General features: G+C 50.3%; 2 protein-coding genes and 1 long non-coding RNA gene across 4 annotated transcripts; 2 read left to right on the forward strand and 1 right to left on the reverse strand.

Moving 5' to 3' along the window:
- The first annotated feature begins 11 nt into the window (after positions 1 to 11).
- Positions 12 to 12525, forward strand: LOC131125113 (SRC kinase signaling inhibitor 1-like). Of its 2 annotated transcripts, none has more exons than XM_058066308.1 (19): positions 12 to 251; positions 2706 to 3007; positions 5466 to 5495; positions 6896 to 7097; positions 7177 to 7306; positions 7367 to 7538; positions 7630 to 8471; positions 8535 to 8624; positions 8697 to 8737; positions 9025 to 9048; positions 10360 to 10523; positions 10580 to 10755; positions 10815 to 10933; positions 11001 to 11148; positions 11211 to 11466; positions 11544 to 11835; positions 11904 to 12046; positions 12108 to 12257; positions 12332 to 12525. In XM_058066308.1, exons 1-19 carry the CDS (start codon positions 230 to 232, stop codon positions 12482 to 12484), a joined length of 3456 nt encoding a protein of 1151 aa, XP_057922291.1. In that variant the 5' UTR covers positions 12 to 229; the 3' UTR covers positions 12485 to 12525. The 2 variants fall into 2 exon arrangements, with proteins under 2 accessions (XP_057922291.1, XP_057922288.1); XM_058066305.1 differs by having other exon boundaries at positions 14 to 251; positions 11211 to 11475.
- Positions 12526 to 12543: 18 nt separating this feature from the next.
- Positions 12544 to 15516, forward strand: LOC131125117 (uncharacterized). Its single transcript, XR_009128976.1, has 2 exons — positions 12544 to 13926; positions 14035 to 15516. It is a non-coding gene; the product is annotated as an uncharacterized LOC131125117 (long non-coding RNA).
- A 954-nt stretch (positions 15517 to 16470) lies between these two features.
- Positions 16471 to 17611, reverse strand: ccr10 (chemokine (C-C motif) receptor 10). Its single transcript, XM_058065606.1, has one exon. The coding sequence runs from the start codon at positions 17609 to 17611 to the stop codon at positions 16520 to 16522; it is 1092 nt and encodes a 363-aa protein (XP_057921589.1). The 3' UTR covers positions 16471 to 16519.
- Between the last annotated feature and the right edge of the window lie 1671 nt (positions 17612 to 19282).

Raw genomic sequence — 19282 nt, forward strand, 5'->3', positions numbered from 1 at the left:
TCCAACCCTACACACACACACACACACACACACACACACTTCCGTCCTGCTGGTGCTGAGACGGTGGCGCTGGCCCTTTAAGAGCCGCCTGCAGGAGGACGGGGGGGTTTTATTATTGAGTGGCGGCGCTCAGAAGAACGGACCATGCTCACGTGCACCCGAGCAGTCATGGCGGGAAGCCGAGGGTGACGTGGAGACGTCTTGAAGCGAGACGAAGACGAGACTCGGGATGGGCAATTCCTCCTTCCCAGGCAGGTACAGGTAGCTCAGGTATTTCCAACTTCCTGCTGGCTTTGCCATCGGTGCGCAGACGCTCGCGTGCGCGCGCGCGTCTGCGGCTTTCCGCGCAGCGTGCTGTGGGGAAACGCTACCGCCCGTGTTCGTCGGTCTTGAGTCTGCATGCGGATGTTGGAGCGCTGATCCCACGCTGGCGGACGTGGGTCATATGACCAACGACATGAGAACCGCGTGGTCACGTGACCCACGTGAGCTCATCTGAAGAGCGGTACTCGCAGTAGTACTGCAGTAGTACTAGTAGTACTGATGAAGGTAAGGGGAGCCTGTGAGTGTTCTTAGTGTCGCAGGCGTGCACACGCATGTGCGCAGTAACGCGCACGGGTCGAGAGATGGAGACAGATGAGAGTTCCTTGTGTGTGTGTGTGTGTGTGTGTGTGTGTGTGAGTGTCCCTAATATATTGGCCAGTAAATGATGACTTTAGTGCTCCGTGAAGGACGTGTGGTGTCATGTGAAGGTCAGAGTTGATGGTGCTTGCTAAGACTTCTGGACCTCTTGTGGTTCTGGAACGGTCTTCGGAGCGGCGTCATGGATGTGCAAGAGAGGAGAAGGTTCACACAGGCTTCGGAATCCCAAGTTTTCCAACCAGAATCCTCTCAGAACTGCAGAGGAGGTCTTTGGGCAGCTAGCGACTGTACCGGATCCGTCTGAAGAAACTCCATGTTGGAATTAGGGACGTCCTGATCCGATCTCCAAGATTGGATCAGCTGCTGGTCCGCTGGATTTTGAAGATTGGTACGATCCAGTTGCCAAATAATATATCATCTCTGGGCCACACTCCCAATATGGTAGTGGCGCCCCAAAAGGGATCGGGGTGGTACCTGGTAGGACATGACCACGACACTCGACCAATGGGAGATGCTGACTGAACTAATTTGTTGTGGGGTGTCAGCAGGTATGTTAATCCGGATTGGCCTGCTCACTCAGAGACGCCCCCCCTCACCTGGACCCAAAACTCCACTCATTAGGAGTCATATGCTCCCTCATCAGGACCCATCAGCAACCTCAAATGTCCCCTAATTTGGACCCAAATATCCACTCATCGGGACTGAAATTCCCCCTCATCAGGACCCACCAGGACCTCAAACGACCCCTCATCAGGTCCCATCAAACCTCCCCTTATCAGGTCACCTCATACCTCCCTCCTCATCAGGTCCCCCCAAACCTGCCTTCTCACCAGGACCACAAATTCCCTCACCAGGACCCCAAACGTCCCCTCATCAGGACCCCAAACGTCCCCTCATCAGGACCCCAAACTTCCCCCTCATCAGGACCCCAAACGTCCCCCTCATCAGGACCCCAAACGTCCCCCTCATCAGGACCCCAAACGTCCCCCTCGTCAGGACCCCAAACATCCCCCTCGTCAGGACCCCAAACGTCCCCTCGTCAGGACCCCAAACGTCCCTCTCGTCAGGACCCCAAACGTCCCCCTCGTCAGGACCCCAAACGTCCCCTCGTCAGGACCCCAAACGTCCCCTCGTCAGGACCCCAAAAGTCCCCTCGTCAGGACCCAGACATCTTCTTGTCAGGACCCATCAGGGACCAAACATCCCATCATCAGGACCCCAAACGTCCCCTCATTAGGACGCCCTCATCAGGTGCCGCCCGGTCAAAGTTTTCTGATGAAGCGTGTGGTCTTACGGGTCCATGCAGAACCAGGCCGTGTTCTTTACTCACACCATCACTTCCAAAAGTTCTGACCCGATGGCATCAGTTAGTTCCGATGAGTGCTGGCCGCCCTCATTATAATCCATTGGTTGCTAGGAGACCAAACATTAAACAACCTGGCAGTACTGCAATACGCAGTATAACGTTTGGATGACATCATGAGCTCATCATGAAGGGGAGTTTGAATATTCGGACGCAGCATGAACGCAACATGATGGATTTGTCACTTGCGGTTCTTTTTTTTCCTGTCTGGAAAATGTCCACTCTGGTGGCGAGTTCAAGGACACTCACTTTCACACATCACGCTGCGCCACTGCCTTCCTCCCACCCGCCCTGGAAGTGTGCGGATGATTGCGCGTTGGCCAGATGAAGCCATAAAACTAAGTAATGGCGTCTGTCACACACACACACACACACACAGCGAGGGCCTTGAGTGGGATTTCAGATGCGACCCCGCCCTCTGAAGGCACCACGAGCATCAGTCACTCACTGTTTGCTCTCAAGATGGAGCATGAATCATGTGACGTGCTGACATCTTGACGTGTGTGTGTGCATGTAACACCTGAACTGTGCTTGAGTGGTGAAGTGCCCCCCCCACGCCCCCACGCCCCCACCCCCCCATAATAAGGACATGCTAGGAGAGGCTAACCTAAGCTAGAGGATCACGCGGGGCTCTGATTGGCTGCTCGCTTCAGTGCGTTTGACTTTGTCTCTGACTCCGCCCCCTCACCCCCCTGTGCAGGTCGAGAGAAGAGAAAGGCTCCAATGATCTCCGCCGGTGATGCCGAATTCCCCCGGGACTACCACACGCTGGCCGGCAGCGTCAGGGCCCGGCGGATCAAGGACGCCTCCAACGGGGGTTTCACGTCGTCTTCGCTGGACCGCCGCCACAACACGGTGGCGGCCAAGAGCCTGGAGGCCCTGAACAGCATCCACAAGGCGGACATCGAACGGCAGCGGGACGCCCTGATGGAGCTCCAGAAGAACAAGTTGACGAGCAGCCCTGGCAGCTTGTCGCTAGGGGGCGCAACGAGAGGACGCCAGGTACTTTCTCATGTTGACTGCACTGTTGATTGACGGCTGTGGTGGGTGTGGCCTCGACGTCTGGCCCCGCCTGTCCTAATCATGACTAACATTCAAGAAGATCTTTGTCAACGATGAATAGACGCCATGTTTGTAGTCTTGGTGCTAAAAGCGAACCTCATGTTAAGCTAGTATGCTAACAGGATGAAGTATTCCATTGTTGTCATGGCAACCCAGCATTTCCCTTATAAGGCAGCTAGGTGAAATCATATGGAGGGAGGGAGGGGTGAGAGACAGTGACAGACAGCTGAGAGAGAGAGAGAGGAAGAGGAGGAGGGCGGGGGAGGGGTGGCGGGATGCCGAGCGCCTCCGAGGTGCTGCCGCGTTACAGCGATGAGCAACTCCGGCACATCCTGAGGGCGCGGGAAACACGACAAGCTGCAGTGCCAACATGGAGAGGGAGGAGGAGGAAGAGGGAGGCAGTGCCAAGATGCTGGCTAAGTAACCACGGTAACCGTCTCCGCTCGTCCTTCATCCTCAGAGGAGACGCTTCCTCTGCAGCACGGCCGTCGCGCTGATGCTTCTTCTGCGGCGTGCACGGACGCAGTCAAGGACTGTGTGTGTGTGTGTGTGTGTGCGTGGGGAGGTGCGGGAGGGGGTTCGGGGATGGGGCAGGTGTGCGTGTTGCCGCGGTGATGTGACATTACGTATGCCCGCCCGGCAGAGCGAAGACATGCGCGTGTGCATGTTGGTCGTTGCATGTGCGCGCACGTTTGGCCGCAGGAAAAGAAGAAGGGTGTGTACAAAGATGGCTGCTTGGCTTGTGGTGGCATCGCCATCGCCATGGTAACGTGACATCGACACGACTTAATTGCTTAGCCCGTCGTCGGCTGCAGTGGGAACGATGTCACTTCCTGTTGTGCACGTACACGCACGTTTAACAATGGAAGTGACCACTCGAGTCATTCACGCCAATATGCGCCTCCTGGTGGCCAACCCCTGGTATAGCGTTTACATTAACGTGTGTACATCAGCGGGAACCTTCCTCCTTGAATACAGTTCATCCATTCATTCACTCGTTCATTCATTCGTTCATTTATTGACTCACTCAACTACACATTCATTCATGTATTCATTAAGTCATTCATTTATTGACTCACTCAAATACCCATTCATTTAATCATTCATTCATGTATTCATTCAGTCATTCATTCATTCATGTATTCAGTCATTCATTCCTTTACCCACTCATCTACCCATTTATTTCATCATTCATTCATGTATTCACTCAGTCATTCATTCATTACCCACTCAACTACCCAATCATTCATTCATGTATTCATTCAGTCATTCATTCATTTACCCACTCAACTACCCATTCATTCAATCATTCATTCATGTATTCACTCAGTCATTCATTCATTTACCCACTTATCTACCCATTCATTCATTCATTCATGTATTCATTCAGTCATTCATTCATTTACCCACTCAACTACCCATTCATTCAATCATTAATTCATGTATTCATTCAGTCATTCATTAATATACCCACTCAATTACCCATTCATTTGTTCATGTATTCACTCAGTCATTAATTCATTTACTCACTCAACCACCCATTCATTCAATCATTCATTCATGTATTCATTCAGTCATTCATTCATTTACCCACTCAACGACCCATTCATTCAATCATTCATTCATGTATTCATTCATTCAGTCATTCATTCATTTACCCACTCAATTACCCATTCATTCGTTCATGTATTCACTCAGTCATTAATTCATTTACTCACTCAACTACCCATTCATTCAATCATTCATTCATGTATTCACTCAGTCTTTCATTCACACATCCGTCCACTCACTCACTCATTTACAAAGTCAGTCACACACTCGTTTGTTCCTGTGCTCATTCATTCACTCATTCATTTGCTCACTCACACACTCATGCACCTACTCATTTATTCAGTCATTAATTTATGTGTACATTAATTCACTCACTCATTTACTATTTACTCACTCACTCACTCTCATTTATGTAGTCCTTCACCTACTCATTTATTCATATCTCTTCTCACTGATTCATTCATTCATTTATTCACTCATTTATTCCGTCATTCATTCATGTATTCATGAATACATTCACTCACTCACTCGTTTAGTCATTTGATTGTCACTCATTAGTTTCTCCTCTCACTCACTCACACATTCATTCATCCACTCACTTGTTCATGAATTTATTCATTCGCTCACTCATTCAACCGATCACTCACTCATACATTCATTCATCCACTCACTAATTTGTTCACTATTTATTCAATTATTCATTCATTCACTCATCTGGTCGGTCCATTCATTCATTTGTAACCCATTCATTCATTCATTCATGTATTCATCCATTCATGCATTCACTTGTTGACTGAGCAGGAAAGGTCCCGATTGAATCCTTGTCGTTTCTTCTTCTCGTCCTCAGCAGCAGCCGAGTAACTACTGGAGCTTCAAGGTCAGCATCTCTCCTAGCCCTCATGTGTTCATCATCTCATCATTTTCATCACAAACGCCAAAGTATAAATGTACTTTGGCTGTTGCCATGGTGACCGTCTTAATCACGGCACCCCTGTGGAACCAGTGGAAATGTCTAATAATGGACTTCATGGACTTCATGGACTCTGAAGACTGGACGCTAGAATGCTAATCTAAAATGTAGAATTCAAACCATATGTCATTGGGCACATGATGGCATTGTTGACTTACCTTTCCCCACGTCCCCCAGCAACCAAACGGCCTGTGATTGGTAGATGTGGATTTTTCCACCAATAGGAAGGTGGCCCCACGTTTCATTGTCTGCTTTTACTTTTGCTTTGCAAGCAGATTCCTCTCCTTTCTTCCTGCTAACACTCAGCTACATGACACGGTCATGGTGGACGTTCCACTACGTTCCGTCTTCCTCCGCTTATCCGTATCTGGATGAGAGGGAAAAGTCCAGACTTCCCGGTCCCCGGACACCTTGGAGTACCCCAGCCAACTTTGAGTCATGAGTCCCTCCAGCTTGTCTTCGGTCTCCCGTCTGGGTAACACCTCACCAGGGAGCTCCACACTGAGCTCCTCTGAGATGACCGAGTGGAGGTGCTGAGTCTCATCTACCGCCCCAGTAAAGGCCCCCGGCTGATAAGGCCCCCAGATTGGACCCCTTGATTGGACCCTTCCACCTAGTAATTCTATCCATACTGTATATACAGTATCATGTATATATTGTACATCATCTAGTGTCATGTGATCAGATGGGAGTCGTTACGGTAACGCCCCCACGCAGGCGAGATGAAACAATGGCGGTATCGAACGCGCTCCCTCCTCTGACCAGACGCCGTGCGCTCTCGTGCACCCTCTCGCAGCAGGATTTCGTCTCCATTTTGTGCCTCTGCTGTTTTGCGCGTCGGCAGCTTTGAGGGGTTTTCCTGGTGCGTGGGAGCGTCGCCATAGCAACAGCAGCCAGGGTTCCCGACGGGGGGGGGGGCTTGTGTGTTTTCTGAGCTTGGAATTGATTGACAGAAACAATGCGCACGTGCACGGCGGTGAAGAACTTTTGTTCTGGAAGCTCGTGGAAGGACTCGACCTGGCCTCAGTGGTCCCAGCGAGCCGGATGAAGGATTTAGTCTCCTCTGCTGGTCGGATGCTGATATCAAGCTTGCTGGAAAATCATTATTCCCAAGTCGGAGCAGCGCCATCCAACTGAGGCTGCGCATGTGATCCGTTTTCCTGGTTTGGCTCGAACGGAGAGAGGAGGATCAATGGGTCTAAACTTTGGAAGATTCCGGTTCTGTTCAGGCGCTCATTGACCTCCATCTTGTTAGTCTTCAATAACATCATCATCATCATCATAAAAAGTGCTTCCTTGCGTCGCAGAGCCGCACGCCACGCGTGACCCGACTTAGCCCGACGCAGCCGGTTCTGGTGGATCAGGCCGGCAGGGTTTCCTTCGCGTCAACAGAACATCTGGAGGCCATGTCCGAGTCCGACGTTCCGATGGGTTTCAACCGGATGAACCGGCTCCGTCAGAGCCTGCCGTTGGCCCGATCGTCCAGCCAGGCCAAACTGCGGGCACCAGGTCAGAACCTTTTTGAACTTTGACCTCATACCCCCCCGTCTTCCTGGATGACAAGGAAGCACACCTTGCCTCCTTGCAGGGATCCTGTTCCTGCAATTTGGGGAGGAGACACGCAGGGTGCACCTGACTCACGAGCTGAGCAGCCTGGACACGCTGAGGGCGCTCATCGTACACGTGTTCCCTCAGAGGCTCACCATGGCCGCGCTCAGGTAAGCCACCAGGTGCCTCCGGGGGCGATGTACCTTCTGCTCCTTGCTCTTCTCGTCCAGGTCACCCACCACTGCTCTGCTGATCAAAGACGAGACTCGGAATGTCTTCTATGAGCTGGAAGACCCGCGAGATGTTCAGGACCGATGCGTCATCAAAATCTACTGCAAGGAACCCGTTTACGGAACCTTCCCCGGGCACCAGAACCCCCACTTGGCCAACGGAGACCTGCGGGTAAGTATTTGGTCCCCGACAAGGGGGGTCTCGGCGTGGTTGGTGTCGCCATTTCAAAGCGTGCACGGCCATTTTGTGTCAATCCTCACAGCGGGAGATGGCCTACGCCACCCAGGACTCGCCCCCGTCTCGCCGCCTCGCCAACGCTCCCATGTCGTCCCAGCATTCCTCCGCTTCATCCTCGCCTCCTCATGGCTCCCCGTCGCGCACACGCCTACTCTACAGTGGCGGGCGGCCCTCCTCGTACGCCGGGCCGCCCCACCACCCGCACTCCTCCCCCCACCACAGCCAGCCGGCGTTCTGCGCAACCTCCAGCGCCATTTTGGAGCGTCGTGACGTCAAGCCCGATGATGAAGTGGGCGGGTCCAGAAGCGTGGTGCTGCTGCGCGCTGACGAACGCGGGGGAGGGGGCATCTACGCCGACCCCTACTCTCTGGCTGTGGAGACCAATCGTATTAGTCTCGCCAACGCGCCGCACTCGCCGCTTGCCAGCAGGAGCGACCCGTACGGGTCCCTGTACCGGCGAGGAGGGGGTGGGTCCGTGCGTTCGCTGACATCCTACTCGGCCGCTGCGTTACAAGGGGAGCTGATGGAGAGTGGCGCCCTCTACAGACCGGGCGGCCCACTTTACAACGACGCCTACGCCGCATCGGTGTTGGCCGTGGGCCTGCGCGTGCCTCCCCCCTCGTCCCCTCAGAAGATTCCTGACATGCGAGACTCGTACGCCAGCACCCTCCCCACTCGCGGCTCCCCTGGAAGACCCGGTCTACGCCGGGACTCGGTGACGTCCTCGCTGTGCGGGGACAGTCCCAAAAGCAGGGGTCAAGGATCAGGGCTGGGTTTGACCTCGGAGCAGCTCTGCCTCATGGCTGGAGATGGGGGCGGGGCCAGAGGCTTCGCATCGCCTCTCCTCGGCAACGAGACGGAAACCAGGTGAGATGGCGTTTTTAAGAATGACCTTTGATGTCGTTAAACACGCTAACCTTGCGTGTGCAGGGAGCGCATGGAGGTCATGGAGAAGCAGATCGCCAGCCTGACTGGTTTGCTACAGCGCGTCCTCAGCAGGGCGCCGGACGCCGAAAGCCCGTAAGAGATTACGTCGCCGCCAAGCCCCGGCCCCAAATGCTTTTTCATGTCATGTGATTCTCCTCCTGACAGGGACAAAATGGAGTCAGCTAGCGACGGCTCGGGAACCGACCGTAAGTACTCCTGTCCAAAAACAATACCATCTTTCACCGCGCCATCTTTGTTGCTCTCGCTTATGCCTTTTGAGCTGCTAGCTCCGAACTGCTAACCGCTTGCTAGCTCCGAACTGCTAACTGCTTGTGAAGTGATGCTAACGTGTAGCCGCTAACTGCTAACTGCAGTTTGTAACCGGCGACTGCTTGCTAACTTTGCTAACTGCTTGCTAGCTTGTAGCTGCTAACCGCTGCTCGCTTGTAACCGCTTGCTAGCTTGTAACTGCTGATCATGCTTCTTGTTCTAGCTGGACCTGCTAAAATAAAGAAAGGTAGATATACATTCAAAGTTCCTCCCTAATCTGGTAGTCTTGTGTGTGTGTGTGTGTGTGTGTGTGTTACTCGGACATGTTTGAGTCAGAAAGTGAAGATATGAATGCTAAACTGGTGGCTAGCTTGATTTAATTGGCTTTAAAGGGGAGCTATTATGCTAATTCTGTGGCCCGCCTCCAGGACTTCCAACTTTATAGAAGTTCATTCATTCATTCATTTTCTACTGCTTTTCCTCACGAGGGTCGCGGGGGGTGCTGGAGCCTATCCCAGCTGTCTTTGGGGCGAGAGGCGGGGTACACCCTGGACTGGTGGCCAGCCAATCACAGGGCACATATAGACAAACAACCATTCACACTCACATTCATACCTATGGACAATTTGGAGTGGCTAATTAACCTAGCATGTTTTTGCAATGTGGGAGGAAACCGGAGTACCCGGAGAAAACCCACGCATGCACGGGGAGAACATGCTAACTCCACACAGAGATGGCCAAGGGTGGAATTGAACCCTGGTCTCCTAGCTCATGCACATCATTAAAATGTTTCAAGGAATTCTCTGGAATCTGTCTATAGTGCCTCAACTCTGATACTCATACCCTATTTTTGTAGTTACAACCTAAATAAGTTGTTTTACCTTTATTAGAGCTCTCTAGATATGATATAACACCCCTATATTCAACTTTACACTCGTGTCGCCCAATATAGTAGATGAACTGGAGCCTATCCCAGCTGTCTTGGGTCGAGAGGCGGGGTACACCCTGGACTGGTGGCCAGCCAATCACAGGGCACATATAGACAAACAACCATTCACACTCACATTCATACCTATGGACAATTTGGAGTCGCTAATTAACCTAGCATGTTTTTGGAATGTGGGAGGAAACCGGAGTACCCGGAGAAAACCCACGCATGCACGGGGAGAACACAGAGATGGCCGAGGGTGGAATTGAACCTGGTCTCTTAGCTGTGAGGCCTGTGTGCTAACCAGTCGACCGCCGTGCCACCCCCACGTTAGCATGGTTTAACACCAGAATCCAACATGCTAACTACACGTATTGGTCAGAAAGGTGGAAAAAGCATCATGGGTCCCCTTTTAAATGACAAAAAAAAAGCCAAACAAAAATGACTGACATGGTTAGAAGGTCCACCGTGTGTCAATCATCAACAGTTTAGTCTTAATTGAACCTGAATCAAAGTCATCAATGCGTCCTCCATCCCAACTCCATCGGCCGCTGCAGCTTTCATGCGCATGACGCCTGTGTAACGTTCACGTGTCGTTGAAGACATGAGAATGACATCTATCCCCTCCAGCCGTGACGCCGTCGGCGCCACTGGCCCTGATGCCGCCGCCACCGCCGCTGGGCGCCCACCAGCCGGTGGCGGTGTCCCGTGTGCAGATGCAGCACCACCTGCAGGGCCTGCAGCAGAGCACCAACGCGCTTCGCACGCAGCTTTCGCAGCTACGTAGCATGCAGGTGAGTTCAGCGTTCCCGAACGATCCGACACCTGTGATGCTCTCGTTGTGTCCCAGCTGGAAAACCGGGACGCCGTGGTGGCTCTGCTGAGGCAGACTGAGGCGGAGCTAAGCGTCATGATGCTGGAGGCTTCGCCCCCTCAGGAAGACCCCCTGCAGAGACAGCGCCTCCTAGTGGAGGAGGAGCGTCTCAAGTACCTGAACCAGGAGGAGATGTTGATACAGAAGCTGCAGTGAGTCTGGAACTCAACGCCCCGCACTACTCAGTTTTGACCTCTAGTGTACTTCACAGCGACCTTGAGAAGTGGGTGGAGGATCTGCAGAGGAGACGCGGCCTAGTGAGCGAGCGCGACGTGGAGCAGAGGAGTCAGGAGCTCAGCGTCCTGGGAGAGACGCTCAGTCAGCTCAAGAGTGAGTCTCCTTCGTCGTCAAGGTCAAAGGTCCACATCTTCACGCACGTACATCTTCATCTTCCCAGACCAGTTCCCGGGCCTGCAGAGTCGGATGCGGGTGGTCCTGCGCGTGGAGGTGGAGGCGGTCAAGTTCCTGAAAGAGGAACCTCATCGTTTGGAAGCGCTACTCAAACGCTGCAACAGCGTCAGCGACACGCTAAGCGCGCTGCGCAGGTACGGTGATCGCACACTTCCTGTTTTCCGCACTCATGTCCTCGTCTTCTCGTCATCTTCAGACAAGTCAGCGAGGGCGCCCAGAAGGACCTGGAAGACACTTCCGGCTCAGCGCAGAAGAGTTCGGAGGACGTGGACATGGTGGAAAGTCCTCCGCTTAGCCTTGCTGACCTTGGCGCAGACTCAGGCCTTGCCGATTGGATCCCCGGCCCGAGCCCCGCCCCCGAGCTGGACAATACGGTGCCGTTGACTTTCAGAGGTCGAGCCACAGATGAGTTGCAGAGTCGGCGCCCAGCTGATAAATGCGTGTCGGCCGAGGTCAGACTGGTGAGTCACATGATCGTCATGTGACGACGATGATGAGGAATGACGCGGCGCAATGTGTGTTTTTTCAGGCGGCGGAGCGAGACTGGGAGGAGAAGCGTGCCAGTTTGACTCAGTTCAGCGCTCAGGACATCAACCGCCTGCTGGAGGAGACGCAGGCCGAGCTGATGAAGGCCATTCCCGACCTGGACTTTGCCACCAGGGCCGTCAACAAGCCGGCGGTGCCGCCCAAGCCGCAACTCAGCGCGCCCATCGCCGCCGCCGCCGCCGCCGCCGCCGCCAGCGAGCAGACGCCTGGCAAAGTGCAGCTAGCGGCCCAGAAGCTCAACAGTCTGGAGGGGGCGGGGTCTCATCGAGGCTCTGGTGAGTCGTGAGTCATGACCCGCGGCACATGTCAGCCGACTCACGCCGCCATCTTGTTGCATTGCCAGTGGACCTGGGCGTGGTCAGGTGCCGCAGTGAGAAGCCCTCCAAGTCTCCGCCGCCTCCTCCGCCTCGTCGAAGTTTCCCGTCGGCCCTCGGACTGACCGCCGCCCGTATGGGCGACACCGCCGTGACCAATAAGAGTCTGAAGGTGAGCTGGATGGTTTTGTGTCTTGGTTGACCTTGTGATGCACGCCGTTTTGCATTCAAAGATGGACGAGGACGGCGAGATCCCGAAAGCTCTCGTCAAGCTGAGGCGGACCCCTTCTGAGAACCCCCGACCGGCCTCCACGCCGCCCGTCATGGCGCCATCAGGACTTCAGAACGAGGATGACAGGGAGAAGATTGTCGCTGAGCAGGAGGTATACGTCGCTCTTGTTTTATCAAACTGTTGCTATGGCAACACACACACACATCATTGGTCCCGCCCCCACAGAACGGCAGCAGCGCCACCTTGCTCAAAGGTCCAACGGTCGCAGCTCGCCTTAAACACCTTGAGCAAGGCAACCAGGAGAGGAATGTGGGCCGCAGGTCCAAAGAGGAAGTCAAAGTAGTCCAGGGAGGGCAACAGCAGGTATTCCACTTCTAGAAGCTCCGCCCACAAAGTGTAGCAGCGCATGAAAGCAGGTGGGGGGGGGGGGGGGGGGGGGGGCGCTAACACTACTTCTCGATGTTTGAATTTGTGGAGCTACGGTAGCTTCTTTGTGTTGTTCCGAAAATTAGCTTCACGCTAATGTTGGTTTTGTCATCGTGCAATAACCTTCAGACACATCACATGACCTTCATGCTTATGATTGTTGTTGTCTGTTAGCGTTCATGCTAGCAGGAATTAACTTCACCTTCAAAGTAAAAGACCCCCATTCCCCCGGTTCAAGTCTGTTAGGTGTAGAATGTTGTTGCTGCCCCCTTGTGGCAATCATGACATGTTCAAGCTTGAAAGCTAAGCTCCACTCGTCTTATCTGCGCCTGCACACGTTCCGAGCGGACCTGACCCGCTGAGCCGAGCCTCCACTGTGGAATGACTGATAAGCACAAAGAAACAAATTCATTGTACATGTAAACGTCTTTGGAGACTGACTCTGGATCAGCTCGGCCCCCCGGGCACCGACATGGCGCGCCCTCCACTTGGCACGCTCGTGAGCGTGGCGGGAACGTTAGCATTCACGGATGGAATAGCACATTATTTGCATGAGAATTCCTTTGTGGCTTCATGGAAAATCATTTGTAGTAACATCATCATTGGGTCACGTGACTTCCTGGGGGATGTCATCGGCAACACCATAGTTGATGCCATAGGTGACACCGTAGTTGATGCCATAGGTGACATCATGGGTGGCAACATCGATGAAAGAGGTGACAACATAGATGGCGTCGTAAGTGACATCACTGTCACCATAGGTGGCATTGTATGTGGCATTGGCACCGTAGGTGACATCATTGGTGACATCATCGTCACCGTCGGTGACATCACAGTCACCATGGATGACATAGGTGACACCTTATGGTGTCATTGACACCGTAGATAAAAAGATGTGACACCATAGGTAGATTCATAGATGACATCATAGTCACCTGGTCACCATCGTAGTCACCCTAGCTGACATCATCTTTGACACCACGGATGACATCATGGGTGACATAGGTTACACCGTTGTCACTATAGGTGACGCCATAGATGATGACATATATGACACCATAGATCAATTATAGGTGACAGTATAGATGACACCATAGGTGACATCATAGTGGATGTCATAGATGACACCATAGGTGACATCATTGGTCTCATCGTTGGTGGTGACATCATATATGAAACATAAGGTTACATCGTAGGTAACAGATGACACCATAGATGACATCATAGGCGACATCATAGAATGACGCCATAGGTGTCGTCATAGGTAACACCATAGATGGCACCATAGGTGACATCATTGGTCTCACTGTTGGTGGTGACATCATATATGAAACATAAGGTGACATCATAGGTAACAGATGACACCATAGGTAACACCATAGATGACACCTTAGGTAACACCATATATGACACCATAGGCAACGTCATAGATGACACCATAGGTGTTGTCATAGGTAACACCATAGGTAACACCATAGATGACACCTTAGATGTCGCCATAGATGACATCATAGGCGACGTCATAGATGACGCCATAGGTGTCGTCATAAGTAACACCATAGAGGGCACCATTGGTAACACCTTAGATGACACCATAGATGACATCATAGGCGACGTCATAGATGACGCCATAGGTGTCGTTATAGGTAACACCATAGATGACACCTTTGATGACATCATAGGTGACATCATTGGTCTCACCGTTGGTGGTGACATCAATAATGAAGGTGACATCATAGGTAACAGATGACACCTTAGGTAACACCATAGATGACACAATAGATGACACCATAGGTGTCGCCATAGGTAACACCAGAGGTGTTGTCATAGGTAACGGCATAGGTGGGGTCATAGATGACACCATAGGTGTCGTAATAGGTGACACCATAGATGATACCTTAGGTAACACCATAGATGATACCTTAGGTAACACCATAGATGACACCTTAGGTAACACCATAGATGATACCATAAGTAACACCATAGATGACACCTTAGGTAACACTATAGATGATACCTTGGGTAACACCATAGATGACACCCTAGGTAACACTATAGATGATACCTTGGGTAACACCATCGATGACACCTTAGGTAACACCATAGATGATACCTTGGGTAACACCATAGATGATACCTTAGGTAACACCATATATGACACCTTAGGTAACACCATAGATGATACCTTGGGTAACACCATAGATGATACCTTAGGTAACACCATAGATGATAGCTTAGGTAACACCATAGATGATAGCTTAGGTAACACCATAGATGATAGCTTAGGTAACACCATAGGTAACGCCAGAGGTGTCGTCATCGGTAACGCCATAGGTGACGTCATAGGTGACGCCATAGGTGACGCCATAGGTGACACCCTAGATGACATGGACACGCGGCAAGATGTGGGTTACGTCACCGGATAAAAATAGATCATGTAGATGAAAAGATGTACAAAAGACAAATGTCATCTATGTTTTATACAATTGTTTTCTATTTTTATACACATGTAACCCGTGTAAATTATTATTTTTCTGATTTAGAGATGTTTTATTTTTTCTGGCCACCATCTTATCAATCACCTGGATGTGAACCAATCACTGATCATCTTCTAGCGTCCATGGAGTTAATGTCAACTTGTTGTCAAAGAAGAAGAAGTTCTACAATAATATATTTCATAAGATATAACAGTGGCATGCAAACTGTGTACATGTGCACGCTGACTCTACTCAATAAGAATAATAATAATAGGAATAATAATCTTGTCAATCATTATGAAGAATTGCGTGTATGATAGATGACATGTACTTTTCTATGACGTGTCAAAGTGTCAATCAAACTTCTTTGTGTTTGTGTGATGGATGCTCGCCGTGTGGGTTGGCGCTGACTGGTCTGCAAGAGCCACGTGTTACTTTTTGTACTTTTTGTGTTTTTGTACTTCTTTTTGTGTTTGCCGACGATTAAAGTCGCAATCTCGTCTGAAACGGTTGCCTCCGTTTTTTTTTTTTGCGAAAGCGGGTGTGAACGTGCAAACTGGTTTGACACTGTTTCTTAAGAGCAGGGGTCTCAAACTCAATTTACCTGGGGGCCACTGGAGCTCGGGTCTGGGTGAGACTGGGCCGCATCAGGTTTAAAAATAAAAACAACAAAAAATTTTTTATTAAAAACAAAAAAATGTAAAAAACTTTGCTTTGGTTCCAATTTTCTACAAGAAAAGCTCTGATAAAATATTCTAGTGTTCTCAAATATCTTGATGAAAAATAAATAAACAAATCAAGAAAATCAAATCAGTAATAAATAAATAAATAAATAATAATAATAAAACGTCAAATAATAAAAACTTAAGAAACCACATATAGTTGGTGGGTAGACAAATGATTTTTTTCACATTAAAATGAACAAAGCATTATTAGAGCCCTGTAGACATGACAAAACACGACTATAGTCACATTTATACTCTTTTTATTTACAACATATTGCGCAACTGCAGGGTCTTGAGACACATGCTAACTCGCAAACTAGACAGCTAGCGACCTAAACGGTAGCCTTCAAGTTATTTCCATTAAACTTAAATAGCCAAAAACTTACCACTTCCACACAGATAGGGAGGATAACTATTAACAGTTATTTAACCTTTAACATGAACATTAATCAAATGTAATAATTTTTTCTGGGTACATGATACCATACAGCATCCATATCAAACATAAAACTTTCATATCAAGGCGGGGGCCTCAAACTAGTGTCCTGCGGGCCACATTTGGCCCAAGAGGAAAGCGTAATTGCGTGTGAAGCATGTGGGAATGAGAAAAAGGAATTGTTGACCTCTAGCGGTGATAATGACACATTACAGCTACCATTGGTGAAAGTACTTTAATAATTGCATGAATCATAAAAGTGAACAAATTAATACTCATGGCATCGAACTGTGGCAAATGTAATGGGATTACATAATAATAATAATAATAATAATAATAATGTGCTAGGCTACGGGGTCAAGGATGAATGCCAAGTGGCGGGTGGCGTGATCTCGCGTGACGTCGGCAAGCAGGCCGTTGAGGCAGCGCCGTCGGCCCGCCAGCTTGTCCTTCGCGCGCAGAGGCCGCACACGTGTGGGAGGAGCTTGAGCACATCGTTGCGGAAGCGCACGCCCACCAGCGCGTACATGACAGGGTTGAGACAGCAGCGAGTGTAAGCTAACGTGCACGTGACGTACTCGGGCAGCAGGGCGCAAAAGGGCGTGGCCATCTTCAGTGACAGCACCACGCTGTGCGGCAGCTGGAAGACCACGAAGAGCAGCACGAGCGCCGCCATCAGCTTCAAGGTGCGTTGACGCCGCCAACACTTGGCCCGCCCCGCTGCCGTCCCCGCCCACAGCACACGAGCCACCATCGAGTAGCACGCCACCATCACCAGGAACGACAGACCGAAGACGCCGGTGACTGCTCCGTTGGCGGCCATTTTCACTTCCCCGCTGGTCAGAACACCGCAGTACGCGTCGCTCCCCGAGCCCGACACGCCGGAGAACAAAACCTCAGGCAAGCTGAGCAGCGCCGCCGCCAGCCACACCCCCACCGCCGCCATCTTTCCACGCTGTAACATCTGAGAACGCAGACGTCGCTGTGGTCGAGCGACAGCCAGGTAGCGGTCCACGCTGATGCACGCCAGCAGCATCAGGCCGCTGTACGTGTTGATGGCGTAGCACGCGCGCACCATCTTGCACGCCGCAGTCGAGAAGATCCAGCCCACGTTGGTGTCCGCCGCCTGTAGCGGCAGCGTGACCAGCAGGAGCAGGTCCGCCAGCGCCAGCTGCGACAGGAAGATGTTCGTCATGGAACGCAGACGTCGGTACGCCACCAAGGTGACCATCACCAGGCCGTTTCCTGCCGTTCCAAACAGGAAGATGATGGCCAAAAGGCACGTCTGGAACAACTTGATGGTCCGCTCGTGTTCGCCCGCCTCACACCAGTCCTCTTCTCCGTCCTCGTCCATGACGCTATAATTCTGCAGCGAGAAGTTGAAGTAGTCTGCGTCGAAGTCGTAAACGTCGAGAAGATCCTCTCCCAAATCGGACGCCATTCTGTGCACCAGCACATGCACGCCCGTCAATCACCACCAATAACAACACACAATAACAACACAGTGCAGTAGACCCTCCATTGCAAAGACACAGTCCAGTAAAAGTGGAGCGAAAATCCAGTCATGTGGAATAAAAGGTTAAAAAGAGGAGTAGAACAGCCATACATTTACTATACGCCGTTTGTCCTCGGAGGAGAGCACAACCGGAATAAAAGTTGGAGAAAGAAAAGTAAAAAGGTTGTAAAAGTGGGATGGCGTAGTAGAAGTGTTGTCAATGTGGACTGGTGTAAAAGTAGAAATTAAGTAGTGTCAAAGTGGAGTAAAACTGGGATGAAGCTAGTATAAAAGTGAAAGGCAAAGAAATGGTGTAAAAGTGGAACATATGTAAGTAGTGTAGAAGTGGAGTAGGGCAGGGAAAGTGGATACAAACTAGCGCTTAATCATGTCAAAGTCGAGTGGGTGAAAGTGAAGTAAAAGTAGAATAAAAGTTGTAGAAGTGGAGTAGGGCAGGAAAAGTGGATTCAAAGTAGCACTTAATCATTTCAAAGTCGAGTGGGTGAAAGTGAAGTAAAAGTAGAATAAAAGTTGTAGAAGTGGAGTGAATGTGGTATAAGTGGCATGAAGGTGAAATGGAGGGAAAGTGGAATAAAGGTGAGCTTAAGTGGTGTCAAAGTAGAGTAGGTAATAGTGAAGTAAAAGTAGAATAAAAATTGTAGAAGTGGCGTGAATGTGGTACAAGTGGCGTTACGGTGAAATGGAGGAAAAGTAGAATAAACGTGAGCTTCAGTTGTGTCAAAGTACAGAAGGTAAAAGTAGAATAAAAGTTGTACAAGTGGAGTGAATGTGGTATAAGTGGCATAAAGGTGAAATGGAGGAAAAGTGGAATAAACGTGAGCTTAAGTGATGTCAAAGTAGAGTAGGTAAAAGTGAAGTAAAAGTAGAATAAAAGCTGTAGAAGTGGAGTGAATGTGTTATAAGTGGCATAAAGGTGAAATGAAGGAAAAGTGGAATAAATGTGAGCTTAGGTGGTGTCAAAGTAGAGTAGGTAAAAGTAGAATAAAAGTTGTAGAAGTGGAGTGAATGTGGTATAAGTGGCATGAAGGTGAAATGGAGGAAAAGTGGAATAAAGGTGAGCTTAAGTGGTGTCAAAGTGGAGTAGGTAAAAGTGGAGAAAAACAGGGTAGGGTAAATGTGGAATAAAAGTGTAGTAAAAGTATTCCGAGTGCATGTGAGTGCGTATAGCGTCATACCTGAGCGGCAGGATGTGTGAGTGAGATGTTCGATGAGTCTTTCAGCTCATGGAGTCCATCAGCCAATCAGGACACGATTCTGCATCATGACCTGTTGTGACCTCATAGTGACCCCGTGTGACGTTGCCCACGGCAACAAGCAGCACAGACTAACCTGTGATATTATTCTATGCATGTACTGTATCACAATATATTATATACTATATAGTACTATGTGTGTTTATACCATGGTGTGTTTTGTCACACTTGACAAAACAACTGAACACAAAAGTGAAACTTGTCATTTTTATGGGAGAACCAATCAGGAAATCCCTTAAATAGGACGTGCCTGACAAAGTGAAGTAGATGAAAAGTACCTCAAACGCATCATGACATCATGCTGAGATCTAAACTAATTCAGGAACAAATGTGATATCTATCA

Source organism: Doryrhamphus excisus, chromosome 3 (genome assembly GCF_030265055.1).
Source record: "Doryrhamphus excisus isolate RoL2022-K1 chromosome 3, RoL_Dexc_1.0, whole genome shotgun sequence".
In the NCBI taxonomy this organism is placed as follows: Eukaryota; Metazoa; Chordata; class Actinopteri; order Syngnathiformes; family Syngnathidae; genus Doryrhamphus; species Doryrhamphus excisus.

What these genes read in the sequence shown, in the direction of transcription:
- LOC131125113 (XM_058066305.1), top strand. Translation starts at nt 230, where the DNA reads ATGGGCAATTCCTCCTTCCCAG. An exon ending in CGACGGCTCGGGAACCGACC is followed by an intron (nt 8,738 to 9,024) that starts GTAAGTACTCCT and finishes TTCTTGTTCTAG; the next exon opens with CTGGACCTGCTAAAATAAAG. An exon ending in ATGTTGATACAGAAGCTGCA is followed by an intron (nt 10,756 to 10,814) that starts GTGAGTCTGGAA and finishes TGTACTTCACAG; the next exon opens with CGACCTTGAGAAGTGGGTGG.
- ccr10 (XM_058065606.1), bottom strand. Translation starts at nt 17,611, where the DNA reads ATGGCGTCCGATTTGGGAGAGGATCTTCTCGACGTTTACGACTTCGAC.